The sequence below is a fragment of the Schistocerca serialis genome, chromosome 6 (genome assembly GCF_023864345.2).
Source record: "Schistocerca serialis cubense isolate TAMUIC-IGC-003099 chromosome 6, iqSchSeri2.2, whole genome shotgun sequence".
Taxonomy (NCBI): domain Eukaryota; kingdom Metazoa; phylum Arthropoda; class Insecta; order Orthoptera; family Acrididae; genus Schistocerca; species Schistocerca serialis.
The window spans coordinates 760,935,991-760,961,797 of NC_064643.1; the positions used below are offsets into that span (position 1 = coordinate 760,935,991).

At 40.0% G+C, this 25,807-nt stretch overlaps 1 protein-coding gene across 1 annotated transcript in view; it reads right to left on the reverse strand.

Moving 5' to 3' along the window:
- LOC126485073 (laminin subunit alpha-1) overlaps window positions 1-25,807 on the reverse strand; it is a 715,911-nt gene that overhangs the window by 84,044 nt on the left and 606,060 nt on the right. Inside the window, exons 33-34 of the mRNA XM_050108676.1 lie at window positions 16,456-16,623; window positions 13,249-13,415 (exon numbers count right to left, since the gene is read on the reverse strand). Coding sequence (XP_049964633.1) covers window positions 13,249-13,415; window positions 16,456-16,623 — 335 coding nt within the window. The remainder of the gene's footprint in view (window positions 1-13,248; window positions 13,416-16,455; window positions 16,624-25,807) is intronic.

Consider the following 25,807-nt stretch of genomic DNA (forward strand, 5'->3'; position numbering starts at 1 on the left):
CAGTGAAGTGCTGCAGGTTAGACAGAGGGCAGGAGTGAGGTGTGGAGGGGGAAGGGGGGAGAGGGGAGAAGTTGCAGAAAAGGAGAGAAATAAAAAGACTGGGTGTGGTGGTGGAATGATGGCTGTGTAGTGCTGGACTGGGAACAGGGAAGGGGCTGGATGAGTGAGGACAGAGACTAACAAAGATTGAGGCCAGGAGGGTTACGGTACTTAGAATGTATTGCAGGGAAAGGTTCCACCTGAGCAATTTAGAAAAGCCGGTGTTTGTGGGAAGGATCCATATGGCACAGGCTGTGAAGCAGCGATTGAAATGAAGGATATCATGTTTGGCAGCATGTTCAGCAACAGAGTGGTCCACTTGTTTCTCGGCCACAGTTTGTTGGTGGGCATTCATGCAGACAGACAGCTTGTTGGTTGTCATGCCTACATAGAATGCAGCACAGTGGTTGCAGCTTAGCTTGTAGACCACATGACTGGTTTCACAGTTAGCCCTGCCTTTGATGGGATAGGTGATGTTAGTGACCGGACTGTAGTAGCTGGTGGTGGGAGGATGCATGAGACAGGTCTTGCATCTAGGTCTATTACAGGAGTATGGGCCATGAGGTAAGAGATGGGAGCAGAGGTTGTGTAAGGATGGACAAGTATATTGTGTAGGTTCAGTGGATGGCGGAATACCACTGTGGGAGGGGTGGGAAGGGTAGTGGGCAGGACATTCCTCATTTCAGGGCACAACGAGAGGTAATCGAAACCCTGACAGAGAATGTAATTAGTTGTTCCAGTCCTGGGTGGCACTGAGTTACAAGGGGATTGCTCCTCTGTGGCCAGACACTGGGACTTTGGGAGGTAGTTGGAGACTGGAAAAGTAAGGCAAGAAAGATTTGCTTTTGTATAAGGTTGGGAGATAATTACGCTCAGTGAAGGCTTCAGTGAGGCCCTCAGTATATTTTGAAAGGGACTGTTTATCACTGCAGATGTGATGACTACTGGTGGCTAGGCTGCCCGGAAGGGACTTCTTGGTACGGAATGGGTGGCAGCTGTCAAAGTGGAGGTATTGCTGGTGGTTAGTAGGTTTGATATGAACGGAGGTACTGATTTAGCAATCTTTGAGGTGGAGGTCAGTGTCTAGGAAGATAGCTTGTTGGGTTCAGTAGGACCAGGTGAAGCAAATGGGGGAGAAGTAGTTGAGGTTCTGGAGGAATGTGAATAGGGTGTCCACACCTTTGATCCAGATAGCAAAGATGTCATCTTTGAATATGAACCAGGTGACGAGTTTGGGGTTTGGGTTTTTAGGAAGGATTCCTCTACAAGGCCCACGAATAGGTTGGCATAGGATAATGCCATTCAGGTGCCCATACAGTACCCTGGATTTGTTTGTAAGTAATGTCTTCAAAGGAGAAGTAGTTGTGGATGAGGATATAGTTGGTCATGGTGACTAGGAAGGAGGTTGTTGGTTTGGAATCTGTTGGGCGTTGGGAAAGATAGTGTTCAGTAGCGGTAATGTCATGGACATTAGGACTGTTAGTGTACAGGGTGGTGGCTTCAATAATGATGAGCAGGGCACCATGTGGTAAAGGGACAGGAACTACGCAGAGTCAGTGGAGGAAACGTTTGGTATCTTTTCTATAGGATGGTAGGTTCCAGGTAATAGGTTGAAGGTATTGGCCTACGAGAGCAGAGATTCTCTCAGTGGGGGCACAGTAACCGGCCACAATGGGGCGTCTTGGACGGTTAAGTTTATGGACTTTAGGAAGCATGTAGAAGGTAGGAGTGTGGGGAGTGGTAGTGGTAAGTAGAGAGATAGACACTGGGGAGAGGTTCTGGGATGGGCCTAAGAATTTGAGTAGTGACTGGAGATCCTGCTGGATTACTGGAATGGGGTCACTGTGGCAAGGATTGTATGTGGAAGTGTCTGACAGCTGGTGTTGTCCTTCTGCCAGGTAATCCTTGTGGTTCAGAACAACAGTGGTGGAGCCTTTGTCCACAGGTAGGATTATAAGGTTGGGATTAGTTTTTAGATGGTGGACTGTAGTCCATTCTGCAGATGTAAGCTAACCTTATATCTGCAGAAAGAACTGCAGTCCACCATCTAAAAACTGATCCTGACCTTATAATCCATTGCCCAGCCTAGGTACTAAACCAGTACTTGGCTTTAGTGATAACCTTCATTGAACAGGAGATAAATGATTGTGACTTGTGAATTATGATTTATTAGTCTCATAACATACACTTCACAATATAATGCTAATTTGCAGTTGGATTCTGCTCAAATTATCAGTTCATCTTCCATGAACTCTTCTAATGAGTAATAACATTTGTGTATAAGAATTTCATGTAACTTCTTTTTTAGTAGCACTAGTTCCATGTTTAGGATGTTTTTGCCCTCAAGTTTGTTGTAGACTTTCATGCCCATATATTGTGGGGTCTGGGCATATAATTTCAATCTATGGGCAGGAAGCATAAAATTATCTTTATTCCTTGTACTGTATGGATGATCAAATTGGTTTTCAATGAACAATTCCGGTTTGTTGTGTAAAAATATCATTAGCTCGTATATGTATAAGGAGGGGGCAGTCAAAATTTTTAGTTTTTGTAATAATGGACGGCATGATTCTCTTTGCTGTGCAGTGCAAATATTTCCGATAATTTTCTTCTGGATCTTCAGTACACGATATATATTATTGGAGCTCCCCCAGAAATTAATGCCATATCTTATCACTGATTCAAAGTAACTTAGATATGCTACTTTCCGAGTGAACATGTTAGTAGTACTTGATAATACAGGGTGGTGCACGAAATGTGTTACCAATTGTTTCTTTCACCATTTACGACGCACATTAAGTATCCCGCTGGGATCTCTACAGCAGTATCAGCGGAGCTTGGAAAAACAAATGAGTTACGAAATGACATGTAATTCACAATACTGCCACTAGGAGACTAGTAAGCAGCAATAGCAGACAATGGAAGACTGACGACACAGCAACGATTGGCAATTGTGTTACTTTTTCATGAAACGAAAAGCCTTGTTGTGACTCAGAGGTGTTTTCGACAACAGTTTAACACACAATGGGTCCCTTGCAAGAAGACCATCCACAGGTTGTATGATAAATTTGTACAGGAAGGAACAGTATTGGAAGCAAAGCGACCTCGGCCTAAGCCTGTTTGTTCGCCACAGAATATTGAAGCGGTACGAGTTGCTGTACAGACAAGTCCCTGGAAATCATGTAGAAAGGCAGCACTGCAACTGGGAATATCCAGACACTCCGTTCAATGCATTCTTAAAAGTGACCTCCATATGTACCCATACAGGATGACCTGTGCACAGAAGCTCACTGAAGAACACAAGCAGCAGAGACTACTGTTTGCTCAGTGGGCGGAGGATAGGGAAGAAACTCTCAACGTTTGTTTTTCAAATGAGGTGCATTTTCATTTAGATGGTGTGGTAAACAAACAAAACGTACGCTTTTGGGCCACTAAAAACCCACAAGTGCTTCACGAACGACAACATTATGCTCCGAGGATTACAGCGTGGGCAGCAATTTCCAGTCACGGACTTATTGGAACCCTTTTTCTTTGAAGAAACTGTGAAAAGCAAGCATTATTTGAGCATGCTTCACAATAGCTTCATTCCACAGCTTCTTGCTACTCCCTTGCCCTTCAACACGCAGTGGTTCATGCAAGATGGAGCAAGGCCACATACCGCAAACACTGTGTTGGAGTTTTTACACGAGCATTTCGACATGTGGATCATTTCACTCAGGTTTCCAGATCGCTTCAATGACGCACAAAATTGGCTCCCCAATAGTCGAGACCTCAATCCATGAGACTTTTTTCTTTGGGGGTACCTAAAGAAAAAATTTTTCCAGAAACGTCCACGTGATTTAATGGAGCTCAGATGACTTACTCTTCAAGCTTGCCGTGAAATTACGGAAGACATGTGCCATAGGGTAATCACTAACTTCAGTGTTCATTTGAAGGAAGTTAGGAAACAAAATGTTGGACATATTGAGCGTGTGCTGAGTTAGAACAAATCTCCATGGACGGCTCTTAATTGTAGTATATGTTCCTTTCAGATTGTATTGACAATAAAGTTTATATTCAAAAACAAAATGGTAACTCATTTGATGTGCCACCCTGTATATCCGTGGCATATGCAAAGCTACCCAGTTTGCAGCGCAGGTACTCAATATGTGTGTTCCAGTTTAAATTCTTATCAATGTGTCGATCTAGAAATTTGCCAGAATGCACTTCTGTTAATTCTTAACTTTTATGATTTATACTAATTTCCTGGTCTTTTGACGGTTTGGTTCTGAATTGAATCAAGTTTGTTTTTGATATGTTAAGCTTCAGACCATTTAACTGGAACCATGACTCTAGCCTGTCTAATTTACCAGGAATCGTTTCTGTTTCTTCGCTTTCTATCAAGACAGATATGTCATCAGCAAACAGAACGGATGGTGAATTTATGTTTAATGTGAGTCATTGACATACAATAGAAAGAGAACTGGACCGAGGATCAAACCTTGCGGAACACCCTGTGTTATTGTTTTCCAGTCTGAATGGTAGTTTACACCATTTGAAGGGATGATTGTTCTTTGTTTTCTATTAGATAAGTAAGAAGTAAGCCACTGAAGTACTGCAACCTTAATCCCCATATTTTTCTAGTTTGTGGATTAGCAAGGAATGATTTACAGAATCAAAAGCCTTTGTCAGGTCGTAGAAAATTTCGGCTACTTTACTGTGCTAATTTTTTCTATGAAATTGTTTATGAAATGTGGTAGTTGCAAAAAATTCTTTCTTGAGATGACAACGTCATTAAAAATTCTTCAGCTCAGCATTTACTATACAGGACAGCATTGCAGTCCAAACGATCAAGCTTATTGTTGACCCACTACTGCTCATAGTAACTACTGCTCCCTAGACCTTTTTCCTGGACAAAACAGCAGAAACAGTTGTTCCCATGAATACAAGCACTAGAGATCCGATTGCTAAGAAGAGTAGCTGGGTATATTCTGTCTGACAGGAGAGTGAATGTAGACATCATAAAATAACTGATAGCATGAAACTTAATGAGCAGTTTATGGAATACAGAAAAAACTGGAAGTATTATGTCATAAGAATGGAAGACAACAGAGTACTAAACTTGGTGATAATTATTAAACAGTGAGCAGAAGGTGTTTAGAAAGACCAAGGAAAATCACCAATTTCAACCAAGAGGCCATAACAGGCAGAGAGATGAAGAAGATATCATATTTACTTGAATCTAAGCCGCACTTGAATCTAAGCCGCACTTGAATCCAAGCCACACCTGAAAAATGAGACTCGAAATAAAAGAAAAAAAAATTTCCCGAATCTAAGCCGCACCTGAAATTTGAGACTCGAAATTCAAGGGGAGAGAAAAGTTTTAGGCCGCACTTCCAATCGAAACAAAGTTGGTCCATTGTAATATGAGACACAATTTAGGTCGAAAAAAATGAATGACGATACACCTACAGTAGTTTGGTTCGAGCCGTAAGCTTAGCAGTTAAGCTTTACCAGGTAGCCATTGCTATGCGTCAGGCGCTCTGTCCGTATTTATACGGGTACCCTTCCTTTTTCACGTGCTTCGTCTCGTTTGAATCAATTGCTTATTTTGCTTTGATCTGATTAAAGCCGTTTTCTTTGTTATAGGTGTTTACGTCACTAAGCTGAAAATGCATTACTGTGCAGTGTCATGCATTGTTTGTCGCATTCTGATAGTGCGTGTTTACGGCCTGTCGCCGCTCATGGCATGGCTTGCTTTTGTGCGCGCTGCCGCCGCTTACAATTTAAAAAAATTTAAAAAAATAAAAAAATTCTTTAGTACATCAAATTCTGCACAGAAATTAGAGTCATCTTAGATTTAAAAATCTAGTCAGTTGCAGTGCTTCATTTCTGATTGTATCACTATTAGGCATAAGAATAATACGAATATAAACATGACACGATACGAATATTCTGCCGTGTTTGCTGTTTCTCACTCTAGTTTTGTAGTTTATTACGCAGACAGGATTTAAATGAGATATCAGCAAACACGAAAGAATACATGGCAAAATGTTTATATTCGAATTATTCTTATGGTGAAGAGAATACTGCATGTGATTCACATTTCATCAGGTTCCTATTAGCAACCATCTCTTCTCACAGGTAGGAAAAAATTCAGAACGTAGAGTTGGCCATATTGACAAACATCCCAAACAGTCTTGCCAGTCGGATTTTCATAGTACATTGAAATTCTGATACATTCGAAGATGAACAAGACGGAATTTGTATTTACTTCATTGGATAATGTATGAAAATGCAGTGGTCGAAACTCGGGGCGGAGAAAAAAAAAAGCTCGTCTTCCACCGTTTTTTTTTATTTATTTACTGACACAGAGGTTTTGGCGCCAGTATTTATCTTTGTGCCTACAAAGCATGTCTGTGTAGTGCTACATATATTCGACAGCAGAAGTTAGTTGTGGCGGCACCTACCAACATTTTTCAGAACTTCCGCTTGCTTTGCACTCGATTCTAAGCCGCAGGTGGTTTTTTGGATTACAAAAACCGGAAAAAAAAAGCGTGGCTTGGATTCGAGTAAATACGGTATATCATATCGAAAACATTCTGATTTTTTTAGTAACTGTGACTTTAATCAGTTTTGTAATTACATACAAAACTCTGGTGTGGTGTAGAAGACTCCTGAAGGCATTAATCTGTTCAGGTTAAGCAAATAAATAAAAAATTAAACATTATATAGAGGTTGTCCTAGGATGAATGGTCAATATTCATGGATATGACAATAATGATGAATTGCATGTGGACATATGCACTATTCTGAATGGTTTCCGAGATATAACATATTTAATGTACATTGTTACTTTTTTCCTTTATTGTTCAGTACATCGTCATTGTTTACAACATACCATAATCGTGTGCACAAAGTCGGGACGAATAATTTGATATAGGACATGTGGTCTATCAAGTCAAGAAACTACCACGAACTGTCTTATATACACCTCAACACATGCACTTTGCACAAGATTTTCTGTATTCTCTCACTCTCTTTATCAACCAGTAAGCCCTTGAGAAAAAATGAGCAAGACCTTTTTAAGGGAAATTTAACTTAGTTTCAGTTTATTCTGCAACAAGTTTTCACTACAGGCCACAGATTTTGTGTTACTCAAGAAAAACGTACAAAATTAATTTTTAATGTGTTCCTTCTCAGAAACCATTTAGAAAGGGGCATTGTCCATATTTTGTTTTTTGCTTCAGATGATCATTCTTGTCATATGTGATTACTGACCATTTCTCCTGAGACAACCTTTGTAGGCAGACTATTGAGTATGTTACAATAATTATGTGTTATACATACCATTAAATTTAATATTTTCCCACCCAAAGTGATTAAGACCTGCATTAAGGCTACCAACACACAAACAACAGCAACTTTAAATGCAACAGACATAGAAGAAGACATAATAGCACAGCTAACAAGAATGCTCACACAACAAGAAAACAGAAGAACAACAACACACGAAAATGACAACTAGAACAAATCAAATAGGATACAAAGAATAAAGAGCTGAACTCAGATGGCATGGCTCTCAGTCAAGAAAGCGAGTTGCAAGCTGTATCACTGTGCCAAGAGTGCAGTGAACAGAGCGACGAGTCAAGTCGCCATGTGGTCTGCTCTGTGCAAACTTGTCCATGAGAGCGGCAGGGAGCAGTGAGCTAGCTAGCAATCTAATCCGTAAGAGTGGTGGGGAGTAGTGATGTTAGCGAGCTACCTTGCAATCCGATCCCTGAGAGTGGTGGGGAGCAGTGAGCTAGAGAGACATCCTACTCTGATCGGTGAGAGTGGTGGGGAATCTGAGCTGCTGGGAGGGAGTTATGCCTGGATTACTTTGCAGCATGCTCCGACCACGCGGTGGCTGAAGATTGTAGCTTTTATGATCCCTGGCAATACATTCCAAGTGTGATGCTAAGTCAAAGGATGAGACGTAACAACAGACTCAACAGTATGTAAACATTTACTGAGATTCTGAAATTTGAGATATCCTTTTGAAATCAAGAGAGGAAACATGAAGCTTATAGTGTTTCCTGCATTAGTGTACTGGCCTGAAGCACTTTTGCCTCAGTAGCTGTGCAGTCAATGTGGCGGATTGTAAAGCAAAGGGTCCCAGGTTTGATTCCCAACTGCGTCAAAGATTTTTTTACACTTGGAAATTTGGTGTTGTATTGTGCTTACTTTCATATCATCACAATTAGTCTTGTAACACTTTTTTTAGCTTGGGAAGTATTTCTTAAGGATGTGTTTTGGGATGCTGTTGCAGCAGCCTAGCGCAGAATTTTTATCCCGCCCTTTACAGCCACCAGAGATGCATTTTTAAATCAGATGAGCTACCATTCATTTTTTCCAAATCATCCATCACCTATTCTTTAGAAAGATCTGGCTCTTTGAATCAATTCAGGAGTGGACTGCCCATTTCTAGTCTGTAGGATGCAGCCTTGCAGATTGACCAGCCAGTTTCTCACATACTAGCAAATGGGGAAAACCATATGACCATTGCTAATGGAAGTGATAAAAAAATCTGCAGAAAATGGGAGGTACAGACAGAGACTTAAAAGACTAGACATCTCTCAGGAGAATGCTTAAGCATGTACGGTTACAGGAAAAACCACCAAGAAAGAAGAAGACAGGTGTCCTATGGACAAATGAGAGGAAGGTAAAACACAGCCAGAGGATACACAACTACTGGGGAAAAAACAAAACCCACTCCAAATACAATATTTGAATGTTATGGTCCTTAGCTGGCCTATTAAAATGACAACAAGAAGAGTATCAAGTAATGTCAGTATTACATAAATTCTGACTTCCATACACGTTCAGTGCAGTAATGGAATCAATGTGAATAAAGACTGTAAACTGTGATGATGCATGGCTACAATAGCCTAACAATTATCTTATGCACTTCAGTATATTACACATTTACATGTTTTGTGACAATTTTGTTATTATGTTTTAAAAGAAAACACATTGAAAGTTTTTTGATTTATTCCATATCCACAAGGACTGTTTCTGTTGATTTCTGTAGAATGTACATTAGCATATTTCTTTTCCTTTATAAATAGTTATTTTTCATTTTTAAGGTGAAATCAAATAATGGAAACTCCAGGTCGGAATATCAACAATGTAAAGAAAAGATAGATTGTTACTTACTGTAAAGATGACATGTTAAGTCGCAGACACGCACAACTAAAAGACAAAGACACATTAGCTTTCAGCCACAATCTTCATCAGAAAAAGAAAGAAAAATACACACCATTCATTCATGCAAGCACACCTCATGCACACGTGGCTGCCATCCCCGGCATCTCAGACCAGAATGTTTTCTGGTCTGAGCTGCCAGAAACAGCAGTCATGTGTGTGTGAAGTGTGCTTGCTTGTGTGAATGAATGTGCGTGTATTTCTTTTTCTGATGAAGACTGTGGCCAAAAGTTTAACTTTAGTGTGTGTGAATGTCTTTTAGTTGTGCCTGTCTGCAACTTAACGTGTTATCTTCACGGCATTTAGGACTATATCTTTTCCTTACATTATTATTATTATTATTATTATTTTCTGACATGTTCCACATCCTCGAGGATTTCCTCACTAAGAGCCATGTAATGAAAAGTACATCTAATCCAATCTACATTAACAGTATGCATGACTGTATATAGAAATTGTTCCCAAGTCAAGAAACTGATTTATTGATATGTTTCCATTCAGGTGAGACTCAACTTTAGAAGCAGCATTTTCAGAACACAGAAGCATATTATAAGAATTGTACCTGGTACGAGTCCTAGAACATCCTGCAGATACATACTTTCAAACTTGGTATTTTGATAACTTTGTCACAATCTAATTAATGACATTCCTCTTACCTCAAAAATAGCACAAAGCAAATAAAAAAAAAAAAAAGAAAAAAGAAAAAAAAGGAAAGAGAAAAACCTACAGATCAGATATCTCAAAAGTTCAACTTTAGTTCAGAAATGAGTCAGAGACATGAGTACACATGTGTTTCTGCATCTGCCAGAACATTTCAAATGTCTTGTGCATAACACAGTGGTATTCAAGAGAGAATTAATAATATTTATATTGGACAACTGGTTCTACGCTATTGAACAGTATCATCCCACGGCTCTTTAACATTAATGGTTTGGGATTACAATGTAATTCATTTTAGAACAGTAATACCACAATATTTTCATAATGTAAGTCCATCTACTGTATTTTTCTGATATAAAAGTTACTTCTTTGATTTCTTTATACACCCCAGAGACTTCTGTTTGTTCAACCTGAATTGCAATAATCAACACCTAGTTTACATGCCTTTACTATAGTGTGATCAACCGTTTTCCTCATAACATAATTTGTATTTTATGCAAGATTTAAGATACTTAACAGCATGGTCATCAGCATCTTTGCTGGATCTCAACACAATAAATTACATCATCTGAACAATGTCTGCATTCACAAGCAAAATTGCTGTGATGCTGCACAAGGAACACTTGTCAGCAGATTTCTTCACAATATATGGCTATGCCAACACACACAATGTGGTTTGCATCTATTAAAATCCTTTAATAATTTGGAAAAAACATTTCAGTGAAACACAGCGCATTCTATGGATGTTGTTGTTGTTGGTATAGTCTTCAGTCCTGAGACTGGTTTGATGCAGCTCTCCATGCTACTCTATCCTGTGCAAGCTTCTTCATCTCCCAGTACCTACTGCAACCTACATCCTTCTGAATCTGCTTAGTGTATTCATCTCTTGGTCTCCCTCTATGATTTTTACCCTCCACGCTACCCTCCAATACTAAATTGATGATCCCTTGATGCCTCAGAACATGTCCTACCAACCGATCCCTTCTTCTAGTCAAGTTGTGCCACAAGCTCTTCTTCCCAATTCTATTCAATACTTCCTCATTAGTTATGTGATATACCCATCTAATCTTCAGCTTTCTTCTGTAGCACCACATTTCAAAAGCTTCTATTCTTTTTCTTGTATAAACTATTTATCGTCCATGTTTCACTTCCATACATGGCTCAGTCCATACAAATACTTTCAGAAACGACTTCCTGACATTTAAATCTATACTCGATGTTAAAAAATTTCTCTTCTTCAGAAACGCTTTCCTTGCCATTACCAGTTTACATTTTACATCCTCTCTACTTCGACCATCATCAGTTATTTTGCTCCCCAAATAGCAAAACTCCTTTACTACTTTAAGTGTCTCATTTCCTAACCTAATTCCCTCAGCATCACCCGACTTAATTCGACTACATTCCATTATCATCGTTTTGCTTTGTTGATGTTCATCTTATACCCTCCTTTCAAGACACTATCCATTCCATTCAACTGCTCTTCCAAGTCCTTTGCTGTCTCTGACAGAATTACAATGTCATCGGCGAACCTCAACGTTTTTATTTCTTCTCCATGGATTTTATATCCTACTCCGAATTTTTCTTTTGTTTCCTCTACTGCTTGCTCAATATACAGATTGAACAACATCGGGGAGAGACTACAACTCTGTATCACTCCCTTCCCAACCACTGCTTCCCTTTCATGTCCCTCGACTCTTATAACTGCCATCTGTTTTCTGTACAAATTGTGAATAGCCTTTCGCTCCCTGTATTTTACCCTTGCCACCTTTAGAATTTGGAAGAGAGTATTCCAGGTAACGTTGTCAAAAGCTTTCTCTAAGTCTACAAATGCTAGAAACGTGTGTTTCACTTTCCTTAATCTAGCTTCTAAGATAAGTCATAGGGTCAGTATTGCCTCACATGTTCCAATATTTCTACAGAATCCAAACTGATCTTCCCGTTTTGTCGGGACTGGCTCTCCCAAGGCTGTCAGTAGTTTTAATGGAATGTTGTCTACTCCCGGGGCCTTGTTTCGACTCAGGTCTTTCAGTGCTCTGTCAAACTCTTCATGCAGTATCATATCTCCCATTTCATCTTCGTCTACATGCTCTTCCATTTCCATAATATTGTCCTATTCTATGGATAGCTGCTACTTAAATGAAAACCAGGGGCTGAGCCATCCACTCAAAGCTCATTGACTCCCTCTCCTGAACATATTAGATGGGAGGCCAGACACTTTGCAAAAGTTTGAAATGCATGTTACACAGGTACTGTTATAGAATAGGATGGAGGGTGGACTTCTTATTAGCATACTGAACAAACTCAAAACATGAGAACAAGAAGCTCAATTAAAACAAACATTTTGGCCTCATGATTTCAGATAGGAAAAACTGTTTCTCATTGGTAATATTTTTATGATGTGTCAATTGTTATCATCAGTTGCTTTCCATATACCTATCCGCAAAATGACAAATAATCTTTCCATTGGTTTTCCTGAAACTTTACTGAAATGGTGATGGCGCTGTAGGCGCTCACTGCCAGGGCGGAGGCGAGCACATCTGAACGCAGTGTGTAGGTGCTGCTAGGGCGATGTAGCGTAACTAGAAGCAGAACTGACATCCGTTGAAAAAACTGCCCTTTAATTTACAGCAGCATGATAAAAGAAATATCTAATGTGACGTACTTACTGACGATACTCCATAAGACTGTTACTGTATGCCAGTCATTTTACAAACAGCACACTGTTTTTGAAGACAGAAAGAAGAGAGAAGCATAGATGTTATAAATGATTTGTTTTCTTGCCGTTTTACCTTTATGTCACTTCTGTCACTAATTTCCACTCTATATGCAGTCTGATACATCCAGAGGTTGAAAAGACCAAAGAACCATATGCATTTGGTTACACTAGACTATAAGCATTCTATGTATGATCAATTACATATACTGAAAATGTTCTCCACTGTAGTGTCCCTCTATCCTGCTGCCCATAATATATTCCAGTAATAATGCAACAAGAGATGTAAGAGTTTAATAACCTGTTGATGTCATTAGATGTCTAATAACAGCTCAGCTGATCAGGGACAGCTAAGGAAATACCTGTGGTCTTATTAAAGGGTCATTCCAGTATTTACCTGATGTGATTCACGAAAACCATGAAAAAAATAAAAATCAGGCTAGCTGAATGAGGATCATAATCATACTCCTTTCAAATTTAAGTACTATACCTTCAACACTGTTCTCGCTAACTTGGGGTTATAATGCTGGAGGACTTTTATACAGACCAAACTGTAATGGAAAAATTAACATACAACCCTGAAGCTCACAGTTACAATGCATATAACTTACACCATCAGCAGCATGTCGAGCTTTTGTTATACTATCACGTAGCCTCTGTAGTTTTTCTGCAAAAGTATCGTTCCATTGTTGAAACTTACGCCGCTTCTGATTTGCCTCTTCAGTCAACTTTAGGAGCACATCATCAGCCTGCTTTACTGTACTTCTAGTCTGTGATACTGAAATATAAGCAGAACAGTGTGAGTGCATAAAGGACATAAATCAGAAATATATACAAAGATGATGTGACTTACCATACGAAAGTGCTGGCAGGTTGATAGAAACACAAACAGACACATACATACACACAAAATTCAAGCTTTCGCAACAAACTGTTGCCTCATCAGGAAAGAGGGAAGGAGAGGGAAAGACGAAAGGAAGTGGGTTTTAAGGGAGAGGGTAAGGAGTCATTCCAATCCCGGGAGCGGAAAGACTTACCTTAGGGGGAAAAAAGGACGGGTATACACTCGCACACATACACATATCCATCCACACATATACTGACACAAGCAGACGTGTGTGTGTGTGTGTGTGTGTGTGTGTGTGTGTGTGTGTGTGTGTGTGTGTGCGCGAGTGTATACCCGTCCTTTTTTCCCCCTAAGGTAAGTCTTTCCGCTCCCGGGATTGGAATGACTCCTTACCCTCTCCCTTAAAACCCACTTCCTTTCGTCTTTCCCTCTCCTTCCCTCTTTCCTGATGAGGCAACAGTTTGTTGCGAAAGCTTGAATTTAGTGTGTATGTATGTGTCTGTTTGTGTTTCTATGAGGGCCATTCAGAAAGTAACCTCCGGTTGATTTAAAAAAATACACCAAGTTAAATAAAAATATTTTAATATATACATCTTACAACTACATCTTTGCACTATTTTTCTACATAGTCTCCATAGCGATTGAGGCACTTATCGTATCTCTTCACAAGCTTTGAAATTCCTTCTGCATAAAAATCACCCGCTTGTGCCTGGAGCCAGCCTGTGACCGCATCTTTGAGCTCTTCGTCGTCATCAAACCGCTGTGACCCGAGCCATTTCTTCAAATGCATGAAGAGGTGATAATCACTTGGCGCCAGGTCTGGGCTGTAAGGTGGATGGTTGATAACGTCCCACTTGAAGGACTCAAGAAGGGCCGTTGTTCTGCGAGCAGAGTGAGGACGGGCGTTATCGTGCAAAAAAACGATACCGGAAGTCAGCATACCACGGCGTTTGTTCTGTATAGCCCGTCGTAACATTTTTATTGTTTCACAGTACACGTCTTGATTAATGGTCGTACCACGTTCCATGAATTCAACCAACAACACCCCTTTGGCATCCCAAAACACCATTGCCATCAGTTTTCTGGCAGAAAAATCTTGCGAGGCTTTTCTTGGTTTGGTAGGCGAATTTGAATGTGCCCACATCTTTGATTGTTCTTTTGTCTCAGGGTTCACGTACTTAATCCAGGTTTCGTCACCGGTCACGATTCTGTTTAACAATGGTTCTCCTTCGTCCTCATAACGTGACAGAAAGTCTAATGCAGAGGCCATTCTTTGAGTTTTGTGGTGGTCGGTAAGAATTTTGGGCACCCATCGTGCACAGAACTTACGGTAACCCAATCTTGCTGTCACTATCTCGTACAAGAGAGTCTTAGAAATCTGTGGAAAACCAGTAGACAACTCCGACATTGAGGAACGTCGATTTTCATGAACTTTTGCATCAACTGTCTGAACGAGTTCGTCAGTCACCAATGATGGTCTACCACTCCTCTCTTCTTCATGAACGTTTTCTCGTCCACTTTTAAATAAACGTACCCATTCACGGACAACTCCTTCACTCATAACTCTTGGTCCGTACACGGCACAAAGCTCACGATGAATAGCTGCTGCAGAATATCCTTTGGCTGTAAAAAACCTTATGACAGCACACACTTCACATTTGGCGGGGTTTTCTATTGGAGCACACATTTCAAACTGCCACAAAAACTAAACTAGCGCAGGTACGACGTTCACTCGACCACGGCTTGATGCCGACTGACCTGTTGAGTGCGTGAAGGCACAGATGGCGTCGCTACTCCCCCCACAACCCGCACTGTGACCAATCGGAGGTTACTTTCTGAACCGCCCTCGTATATATAACACTAACAATACTGAAAATTTTGCTACCTTTTGGACAAATTCTTCTTCAGAGACACTTTCCTTCTCATCCCGTCCAGTAAGTCTCCCCTGACCTGGGGTTTTAGGTGACTTTTCTAAGCTGTATCCCTCTCCCTAAACCTCCCCAGTCCTTTGTTTTTCACCCTCTTCGCTCCCCTTAACTCTACTGCCAGAAGAAGACGCCACTGGCTGCAAAAGTTTGTAAAAGTTAAATCCTTTTGAGTGTGTGTTCCCCTGCTGCTGCTTGATGAGTAATTTCTTTTATCTATCCATTTACATTACATTATCAATAACTGATTATCTTCGTTGTTATATATTTTGTATTAAGATAGCTGTTATGCATTATTTAGTAGTTTTGGTAAGATGAATTGAACATTGGCACCCCAATGATGGAGCCTAGAATCTTGAAAGGCATTCCTACTTTTATGGAAATATTACCATAAAGTGTGTTGGCAGGTACTAAGCTGTAACTGTTGAATATTCAACCTCCTAATAATAATACTGACACATAAGTTTCATTATAGAATAACATTGACTATTAATGATGTTTATAAACAGTGAACTACAGAACAAGGTTATTAAAATAGATTATGTGAATTAATATACTACAACAAGCATGACCAGTTACATGTAATATATATCTAAATTTGCATGTCATACTGCAGTACACTATCACACAAGAAATGTCTGAGCAACCAAAGTGTCTTCTGTGTAACCAAGGAGAAAATGTAAGTCAGGAGCGTATGGAAAGCACAGTTCAAACAAATGACCAGGCAGTGGCAGATGTATACACGCATTATGAGACAAATTATAATTATGTGAACATAGGTGGTATGGTTAGATACAGGAAATATGATGGACACTGAAAATGATATGACAAAACAAAAAGACATTAGAAGACTTATGCTTAAACTGGGGAATTAGCAATGTGAAAATGGAAGAAACACAATCTGTTCAAGTTAGTACTTTCTCTACAGAAGTGAAAAAAAAAATGAAAAGGAAATGAAGTGAGTAGGGGAAGGTGGGTGGGGGAGAGAGGACTTAATTAACAACAGTATTCTCCATGTGTATTAGAGAAAAAGATCCTATACTTACTATTTTCTTCAATCTTTGACAATTGTAGGTCTGTGTCAATTTGTTCAAGTTGAGGTCTCAGTTCAGACCTCACTTTAAATGCCACCTTTTCAGCTTTGGATTGTGCACCATTGACAGTTTTCATTACTTTCCCTAGCTTTTCCACAGTATTGTTCACAGAAACAGCAACTGAAACATACGGCAATATCAGCTACAAAAGATGCTCAAAATGAAGGCACAGTTAATGATTTGCAGCTAGCTCAAACATTATTTATTATTATTATTATTTTTGTTATTGATATTTTACCTATGATAGGACACAGGGAGGAATGACACAAATCCAATAGCAAAAATTTCCATTTGAAATCACAAATCAAGTATTTATAAAATAATATTATCATTATGTCACTGGTGTTTCCTCACTACAGAATAAACATGTACACAATCATTATGATAGATTGTCACTCATTGTAAAGATGACACACTGAGTTGCAGACAGGCACAATGAAAAGACTGCTGCACACAGAGCTTTCAGCCAAAGCCTTCTTCGGAAAAGCAAGGAAAACACACACACACACACACACACACACACACACACACACACACACACACACACAGTCACACAAGCAGGCGCATCTCACCTACAAGACTGCTACCCCCAGTTGCTGCAGCCAGGATGCAACTGTTGCACTGAACAAAAGCAGCAATCTGGAGTGGGGTGGGGAAGGGAGAGGGAGAGGGGGAGGGGAAGGGATAGCACGGTACCCATGGAGGGAGAGAGAAACGCTGTCTAGCGGAGTATCCAGGGACCAGATGGAAGCAAGACAATGCTGCCAGGCACAACACTGGTACGCTCTGGGGGAGGAATGGGGAGCAGAAAAGGAGAGGAGCAGAGAAGGAGAAAAGACCAGTGAATGTGTTGGCAGACAGTGAGGCACAATGATAGTAAGGGGACATGAATTAGGAGGAGGTGATAGGACAGAGGGGGCAGAAAGTAGTAGAGGGTGTGAGAACAGTAGGTTGCCGTAGGTTGAGACCAGAGTAATTTCACTAGCAGAGAATGTTTCCTGAGGATAACTCTCATCTGCACAGTTCAGGAAAGCTGGTGGAGGAGGGGAGGGTCCAGATAGATTGCAGATTTATGATATTCAAACCCTATTTATGATATTCAAACTTAGGATATGTTCAAGAATTCTGCAGCATACTATGTTTAAGAGTCCTGCAGCATACCGATGATTAGAATATGGGTCTGTAATTTTGCAGGTCTATTCTTTTACCCTTCCTATAGTCTGCCCCCAGTAGCTGAGTGGTCAGTGCAACAGAATGTCAATCCTAAGGGCCCGGGTTCGATTCCCAGCTGTGCCGGAGATTTTCTCCGTTCAGGGACTGGGTGTTGTGTTTTCCTAATCATCATTATTTCAATCCCATCGACGCGCAAGTTGCCGAAGTGGCGTCAAATCTGAAGACTTGCATCCAGCGAATAGTCTACCCGACAGGAGGCCTTAGTCACTCCCTTCCTATACACAGGAGTTACCTGCACTTTTTTCCATTTGGCTGGAACTCTGTGGCGGGCAAGAGATTTGCTACAAATGCAGACTAAGTAAGTGGCCAATGCCATAGACTGACCTCAGTGAAATTTAATTGGGATTCCTTTCCATTCTGGCGACTTATTTGTTTTCATCTCTTTCAATCGCTTCTCAGTGCCAGGGATGCCTCTTTCTACATCCTTCATAGGGAAATCTGTGTGATGATCAAACAGAGGAATGTCTGTACAACCCTCCTAAGTCCAAGATTAAAACTTCAGCTTTCCTTTTCTGTTTTCTACTACTGTGCCAGACTGATCAACAAGTGTTTGGGTAGAAATTTTTGATCAGCTTATGATTTTCCATATGAGCAGAATTTTTTTGGATTCTCAACACTGTCCTTTGAAAATGTATGATGGTGGAAGTTGTACATTTCAAGCACCTATTTTTGGGGGATGCACAGGTTTCTAGTAACTTTGGCAGTTGACATTTCCACGTTATTTCTTGATCTGAAAGCACAACAATCTCTGCTGCCTAAGCATTTTGTTATTAAACCATGGCAGATCTTTTCCATCCTTAATCCAGATGTGCACCCTACATACAAGAAAATCATGTCGCCCATTATTTGAAATCTGAAATTATTAACAATTCCCTTCCTATATATCTATGATACTACAAATTTTTTACATAACAATTTAGAATTATGCCAGGGGAACTGCTTTGATCACACTTAGAATACAAGAAATAAAGAAAATTTTATGCTGTCTGCTCATTTTTTTAAAATTATATGCTCAAACTCTCCAGTATATGGGAATGAAAATTTCAAACAAACTAAAAAGCCAAGATCATTCTGAGTATGAAACTAGATTCACTGAAAAGAAAGCTGCATGATACTCTACATCAGTGATGCTACTACTCAGTTGAAGAATTCATGAATGATGAATTGAATATTTGAGCAGGATGTAGTTCATCTTATTACGTAAATATGTGAAGGTATATTTTCACTAAAAATTAAATTAATGTTTAAATCATCTTTTCAACCATAGTTTTAGTTTATGAAATTGTAAAAACCATATTTTGATGTGTCTCCTGTACTCTAATCAAATGATTATCTTATGTACAAGGTGTACAAATTTGCTTCCGCCTTTTGCCAAATGTGGCGACAACGGTAAGTAGCGGTTGAAAGAAACAGATCGCAGATGTCAGGAAGTTAGCTTGGACCTCGGTCAACATAACCACATTAATACATTAGTTGATTTGTGCCTGCATCATGAAGTTGTTCTTGATTGAAAATGTCAGTTTACGAGCCTAATTCTCGTCATTTACGGGAGGTGTTACTGTTTCGTTTCAATGTGAAGAAAACAGCGGCTGAGTCTCATCGAATGTTCTCAGGTATGTATGGTAAGGATGCTATTAGTTTAAGAACGTGTCATGAGTGGTTTCAACGCTTCAAGAACGGTGATTTTAACATCATAGACTGGCATAGTGGTGAAAGAGAGAATGTTTTTGATGATGCAGAATTGGAGACATTGCTGAGTGAAGACTCGCGCCAAACTCAAGAAGAATTGGCACGATTAGTGGGAGTGACACAGCAAGCCATTTCAAAATGTCTCAAGGCTATGGGCATGATTCAGAAAGAAGGAAGTTGGGTCCCGTGCAAGCTGAAACCAAGAGACGTTGAACGGCGTATGAGTGTTTGTGAACAGTCGCTTCAGAGGCAAAAATGGAAGGGATTTCTGCATCGCATTGTGACTGGGGACAAAAAATGCTTTCATTATGATAAACCTACATGTAAAAAATCATGGGTGTATCCCAGCATGCTTCCACGTCGACGTCCAAACCGAATATTCACGGTTCCAAGATCATGCTCTGCATTTGGTGGGACCAGCTCGGCGTCGTATACTATGAGGTGTTAAACCCAAGTGAAACAATCACAGGTGCTCGTTATCAAATGCAATCAATGCATTTGAGCAGAGCATTAAAAGACAAACAGCCACAATACAGCGAGAGGCACGATAAAATGGTTTTGCAGCTCGGCAATGCTCGACCCCAAGTTGCGAAAGAGGTCAAAACGTACTTGGAAACGTTAAAATGAGAAGTCCTACCGCAGACATTGTTCACTCTGACTATCACCTGTTTAGATCAATGGCCCATGACCTGGCTCACCAACACTTCCAATCTCATGAAGAAGTCACAAATTAGATCGATTCGTGGATCGCTTCAAAAGATGAACAATTTTTTTGACGCAGGATTCGTACACTGCCCAAAAGATGGGAGCAAGTAGTGGCCAGCGATGGAAAATACTTTGGAATGATACATGTGTAACCAATTTGTTTCATTAAAGCCTCAAATGTGGGGAAAAAACGGCACAAGCAAAGTTGTACACCTCGTATGTTATGAGGCGAATAAATCACAATACAACAACCTCCATTGGCATCAAGAAGCTAACTGCAACCTGTACTAGCCCTCTCACCAAAAACAGTACCGGGAATTGAGCTCAAGACCTGCGCAAGGCAGTTACCTACCTCGACCACTCAGCTACAGAGGTTAACAGTGAATGTCAATGCATTGCTGTCCGCCCCCGGTAGCTGAGTGGTCAGTGCGACAGACTGTCAATCCAAAGGGCCTGGGTTCGATTTCCGGCTGGGTCGGAGATTTTCTCCGCTCAGGGACTGGGTGTTGTGTTGTCCCAATCATCATCATTTCACCCCCATCGACACGCAAGTCGCCGAAGTGGCGTCAAATCGAAAGACTTGCACCAGGCGAACAGTCTACCCGACGGGAGGCCCTCGCCACACGACATTTCATTTCAATGCATTGCTGAAAATGCTTTATGAGCTGATTTATACACATTTGTCTTAATGGTAATGTATTACAGGTATGAGATTGGTAAATTTACATAGGCTTTACTGTCAGGGCGTTTTCAAGACAATTGTACATGACAGTTCTGTACAAAAATTGCTTATTTGAAATGAGCAGTCTACAGACATTTCACAATGAACTGAATGCTTGTTTATAAATCTTTATGATTTGATAAGACTGCTCTATAACTGTAGTTCCTTAATGCTTATAAAGAAATTAGTATATCACGTATGAGTTATATGTCAGTTCCCATTGCATGAACTGTCTGACTTTCAGAGAGAACTAAGTTAATATGGGTGCAGTTGACTGGAGCATATATGCCAAAGGCTGCAAGTGCATTAGTTGCATCAGTACTGAATGGTGGTGAAAGTACAAACCTTTCATAAACTTACAAAAATAGCAACAGTGGACGAAAATCGATCCTTGGTGATTAAGATTAGGGGACATTAAGTCAAACAGTCTTAATGAACACTAGGGCTTTTACAAATACAGTAATGAGCATGTGAAACCAAGTTTCTACACTTATTTAACGTGGCAGTTTAGGTGGGAGCGTTTTACACTATTGTTGTGGAGCTCAAACCTCTACTTCCTCACTTATTGCACTGCCAACCTCAACAAGCAGTTGTAGTAGCCATTAAAAAATGTTTTGTGTACTCCACTTTAGTATGTGTTAAGCGTTGCCTGATGTTTTCTTTTCTTATTTTGAAATGGGTGAAGAGTGTTATAACTTCCCTGCACAAAGTGTGGTCCTTTAGTGGATACAAGAGAGAGGAACAGATGATGTTCACGAACAAAGAATTCAGATATTAATTTATTCTACATCTAACATCAAATAGTAAAAATAATACATAACTTTGTTGCTGTAGTTGAAATGTCAGCTGCTAACAGCAGATGAATGTACAAATGTATACACATACAAATGATTTATAAATCTGTCACTCTTCAATACAAAGTCTTTTTTCAGAAGCTGTTGAGCTCTGGCCACTGTGAAAGCCTGTAACTTTTATTTAAAAAAAACAACGGTCAGTGGATGAATGTTCAAACTTTAGTACACACGCCACTGGAGCTGCGGAGATCAGATGCTTGTATCTCATTGGCAGTGGCATAATTGTTCCTGGTTGTGCCCTTATGTCACAGTGGCGGCTGTAGAAAATGCAGCGGTGTAACCAGTAGCACTTGAATTTGAAAGTGCGGCCAACTGGACAGTGGCCTAAACTTCAAAGCCAGGTCCATCAAGGGGTCTGAGTATAGCTCCCTTAAAAAGAAAGTATCGCCTACACAGTCTATCAATATGTACATACTCCACAAGCCACTGTACAGTGTGTGGCAGAGGATAGCTTGTACCACTACCAGCAAGGAAAAAATACTTTTATATGAGCCTGATTTCTCTTATCATATCTTTGCGGTCCTTACGTGAAATGTACATTGGTGGTGGTAGGACTGTTCTGCAGTCAGCTTCAAATGCCAGTTCTCCAAACTTTCTCAACAGTGTTCCCAACAAATAATGTCATCTTCCCTCCAGGACCACTTGAGTTCATAAAGCATCTCAGTAATACTCGAGTGCTGATAGAACCTACGAGTAACAAACCTAGCATGGTGTCTTTGAAATACTTCAATGTCTTCCTTTAGACCAACCTGGTGGGGAACCCAAACAGTCAGGCAGTATTCAAGAATGGGTTACACTAGTGTTCTATATGTGCTCTCCTTTACAGATGAACCACACTTTCCTGCAATCCTTGCAATTAACGGAAGTCGACCATTCGCCTTCCCTATCACCATCCTTATGTGCTTGTTCCTTTTCATATCCCCTTTTGCAACATTATGCCTAGATATTTAATCGATGTGACTATCTCAAGCATTAACCTATTAATGCTGTATTTGAAAATCTTGGTATTGCATTTCCTACTTATCTGCATTAACTTACATTTTCTCCATTTAGAGCGAGCTGTCAAACATCACGCCAATTAGAAATTGTGTCATCTTGTATCCTCCTACAGTAACTCAACGATGACACCTCCAACAGCTCCAGATTGCTGTTCACCCTCTCCGTCAGATCATTTATGTGTAACAGAGAAAAGAGCAGTCCTATCACACTTTCCTAGGGCGCTCCTGATGATACCCTTGCCCCTGATGAACACTCACGATCACGGCCAGCATATTGGGTTCTTTTACTTAAGAAGTCTTAGAGCCACCCACATACCTGGGAACATGTTCTGTATACTTGGATCTTCATTAGCAGTCTGCATATGCAAACACCTTCCAGAAACCTAAGAATATGGAATCTGCCTGTTGCCCTCTGTCCACGATTCACAGGATATCATGTGGGAATTGGACAGGCTGAGTTTTGCACAGGAGACGTTTTCTAAGTCCATGCTGATTTGTGGATAGAAGCACTTCCGTATCGAGGAATTTTATAATATTTGCACTGAGAATATGTTCACGGCTTCTGCAGTATACCAATGTTAACTAGATGGGCCTGAATTTTTGTGGGTCCATTGTTTTAACTTTCTTACATATAAAAGTCACCTGTGCTTTTTCCAGTCACTTGGGACTTTGCATTGGGTGAGAGAATTCCTACAAATACAAGCTAAGTAAGGGACCAATCCCGTAGAGCACACTCTGTAAAACTGAACTGGGATTTCATCTGGACCTGGTGGCTTATTTGTTTTCAACTCTTTCTGTTGCTTCTCTATGCCAGGGATGCTTATTACTATGTCTTTCATATAGGGGTCTGTATGACAGTCAAATGATGGTACATTTGTAAGATCCTCCTACATCTACATCTACACTCTGCAAACCAATGTGAGGCGCATGGCAGAGGATACGTCCCATTGTACAAGTTATTAGGATTTACTCCCATACCGTTCACATATTGAGCATGGGTAGAATGACTGTTTGAATGCCTCTCTGTACACGCAGTAATTATTCTAATCTTATCCTCATGATGCATAGGGGATTGTAGTATGTTCCTAGAGTCATCATTTAAAGCAGGTTCCTGAAACTTTGTTAATAGACTTTCTCAGGATAGTTTTACATCAGTCTTCAAGAGTCTTCTAGTTCAGTTCCTTCAGTATCTCTGTAACACTCTCCCTTGGATCAAACAAAGCTGTGATCATTTGTGCTGCCTTTCTCTGTATACATTCAATACCCCCTGTTATTCCCATCTGGTACGGTGCCCACACACTTGACAAATGTTCTAGAACCGGTCGAATGAATCATATTGTATCCTCCTACAGTAACTCAATGATGACACCTTCCTGTAGACCACAGCAGCATCAGTTACCAGCTGCAGATTGCTGTTCACCTTCTCAGTCAGATCATTTATGTATACAAAAATATATATGCAAAACTCCTGCATGAATGATTTCTTAATTGCGAGATTTAAAACCTCAGCTATTCTTTGTCTTCTATTGCCAAAACAGACTGGTTAATGAGTGGCTGGAGAGAAGAGTTTTACCCGCTTAGCAATTTTACATAAGACCACAATTTTTTCAGGTTCTCTGCAAGGTATGACCGTGGTAGTTATTGAATGCTTTGCATATTGATCTTTTTACAGATGCATGAATTTCTACCAACTTCTGCCTATCTTCTCATTTGCACATTCTTTTTTGAACTGCGAGCGCAACACTCTCTGCTTCTTCTTCCAAATTTTGTTATTAAAGCACAATGGGTATTTTCAGTCCTTAATCTACTTTTTCAGAACAGAACTCTGTTTAAACTTTGTCCATAATTACTCTACACCCATCATACTGAAACTTAATAATACCCATTCATTTAGTAAGTGGGAAGCTAACAGTGACTTATCTGCTCTTTCTACCAAAAATAATCTCATAGCCTTCTTGATAAATTTCTTAACTTTAGTAATTGTAATCACAGTAATGACATCATGATTGTTAATTCCTGTCTCTATACTGACTCTGACAATTAGGTCAGGCCTGTTTGAAGCTACAAGATCTAAAATATTTCCATTGGATGTACGCTGTCAAGGTGGCTCCTCAAGACAGCTTTCGGAAAACATGTTCAAAAGGACTTCACAATACTGCCTTTCTGCACCACTTGCACTGAATCCATGGACATCACATTCTATACTCGGTAGGTTAAAGTTTCCTTCAATTAATACTGCATAATCTGGGTATTTCCATGCTTCTGAGCATAGATTTTCTTCGAATAATTCTAAAGCTATCATTACAGAATTGGTTGCCAGTAAAAAGATTCAGTGATTAAATTGATTTCATCTAGACTTTTTATGCACACACCAATCACTTCAAGAGACAACATTTTCGCCGACTGCAATAAACACTCCTCCTCCTATGGGTCTAATCTGTCTTTTTGATAAACGTTCCATGTCCCCTAAATATTTTAGGGCTTTTTACTCCAAGTTTCAGACAGCTCTTGGTTCTGAGAATCATGTGATCATGACAACTTTCCTAGAGGGCACTGTAATTCAGGTACTTTCTAACAAATGCTTCGGAAATTTACTGTTAAAATTTTGATAGCTGAAGTATTTATACTTTGTATGTGATCTGATTTTGCTCTCTGTATAATGACTGGTGAATGTTGATCCGAGAACCTGAAATGACCATCTAACTTATAGTATAGTAGCTGGCAAAACAGAACTAGCATTAAAACGACTGGATACTTGCACTTCATAACAATTCCTTTGATTCCATGTATGAATACTGATATGTCACCGGAATTATCTGCAAAACTTTTAACTGAGTAGTTAATCATGTAATTTCAGACTATGTAGTCAAGGGAAGAAATAAAAGTGCATGATCAGTAAACACGATATTTTGTAACAAGGAAACTGTCTTATAAGCAATCATTGTTCAATGTACCCTAATAGTTTTGTTAGGCAGTGCAATTCAATGAGTTTCAAAACATTAGATGCTCTACAAATCATCAGACTTGCAGGCTATGGAGCATCTCTATGTATGTTTTACTGACAAAGACCAGATGTTCACTTTCCTCTCCATTACTGCAGACAG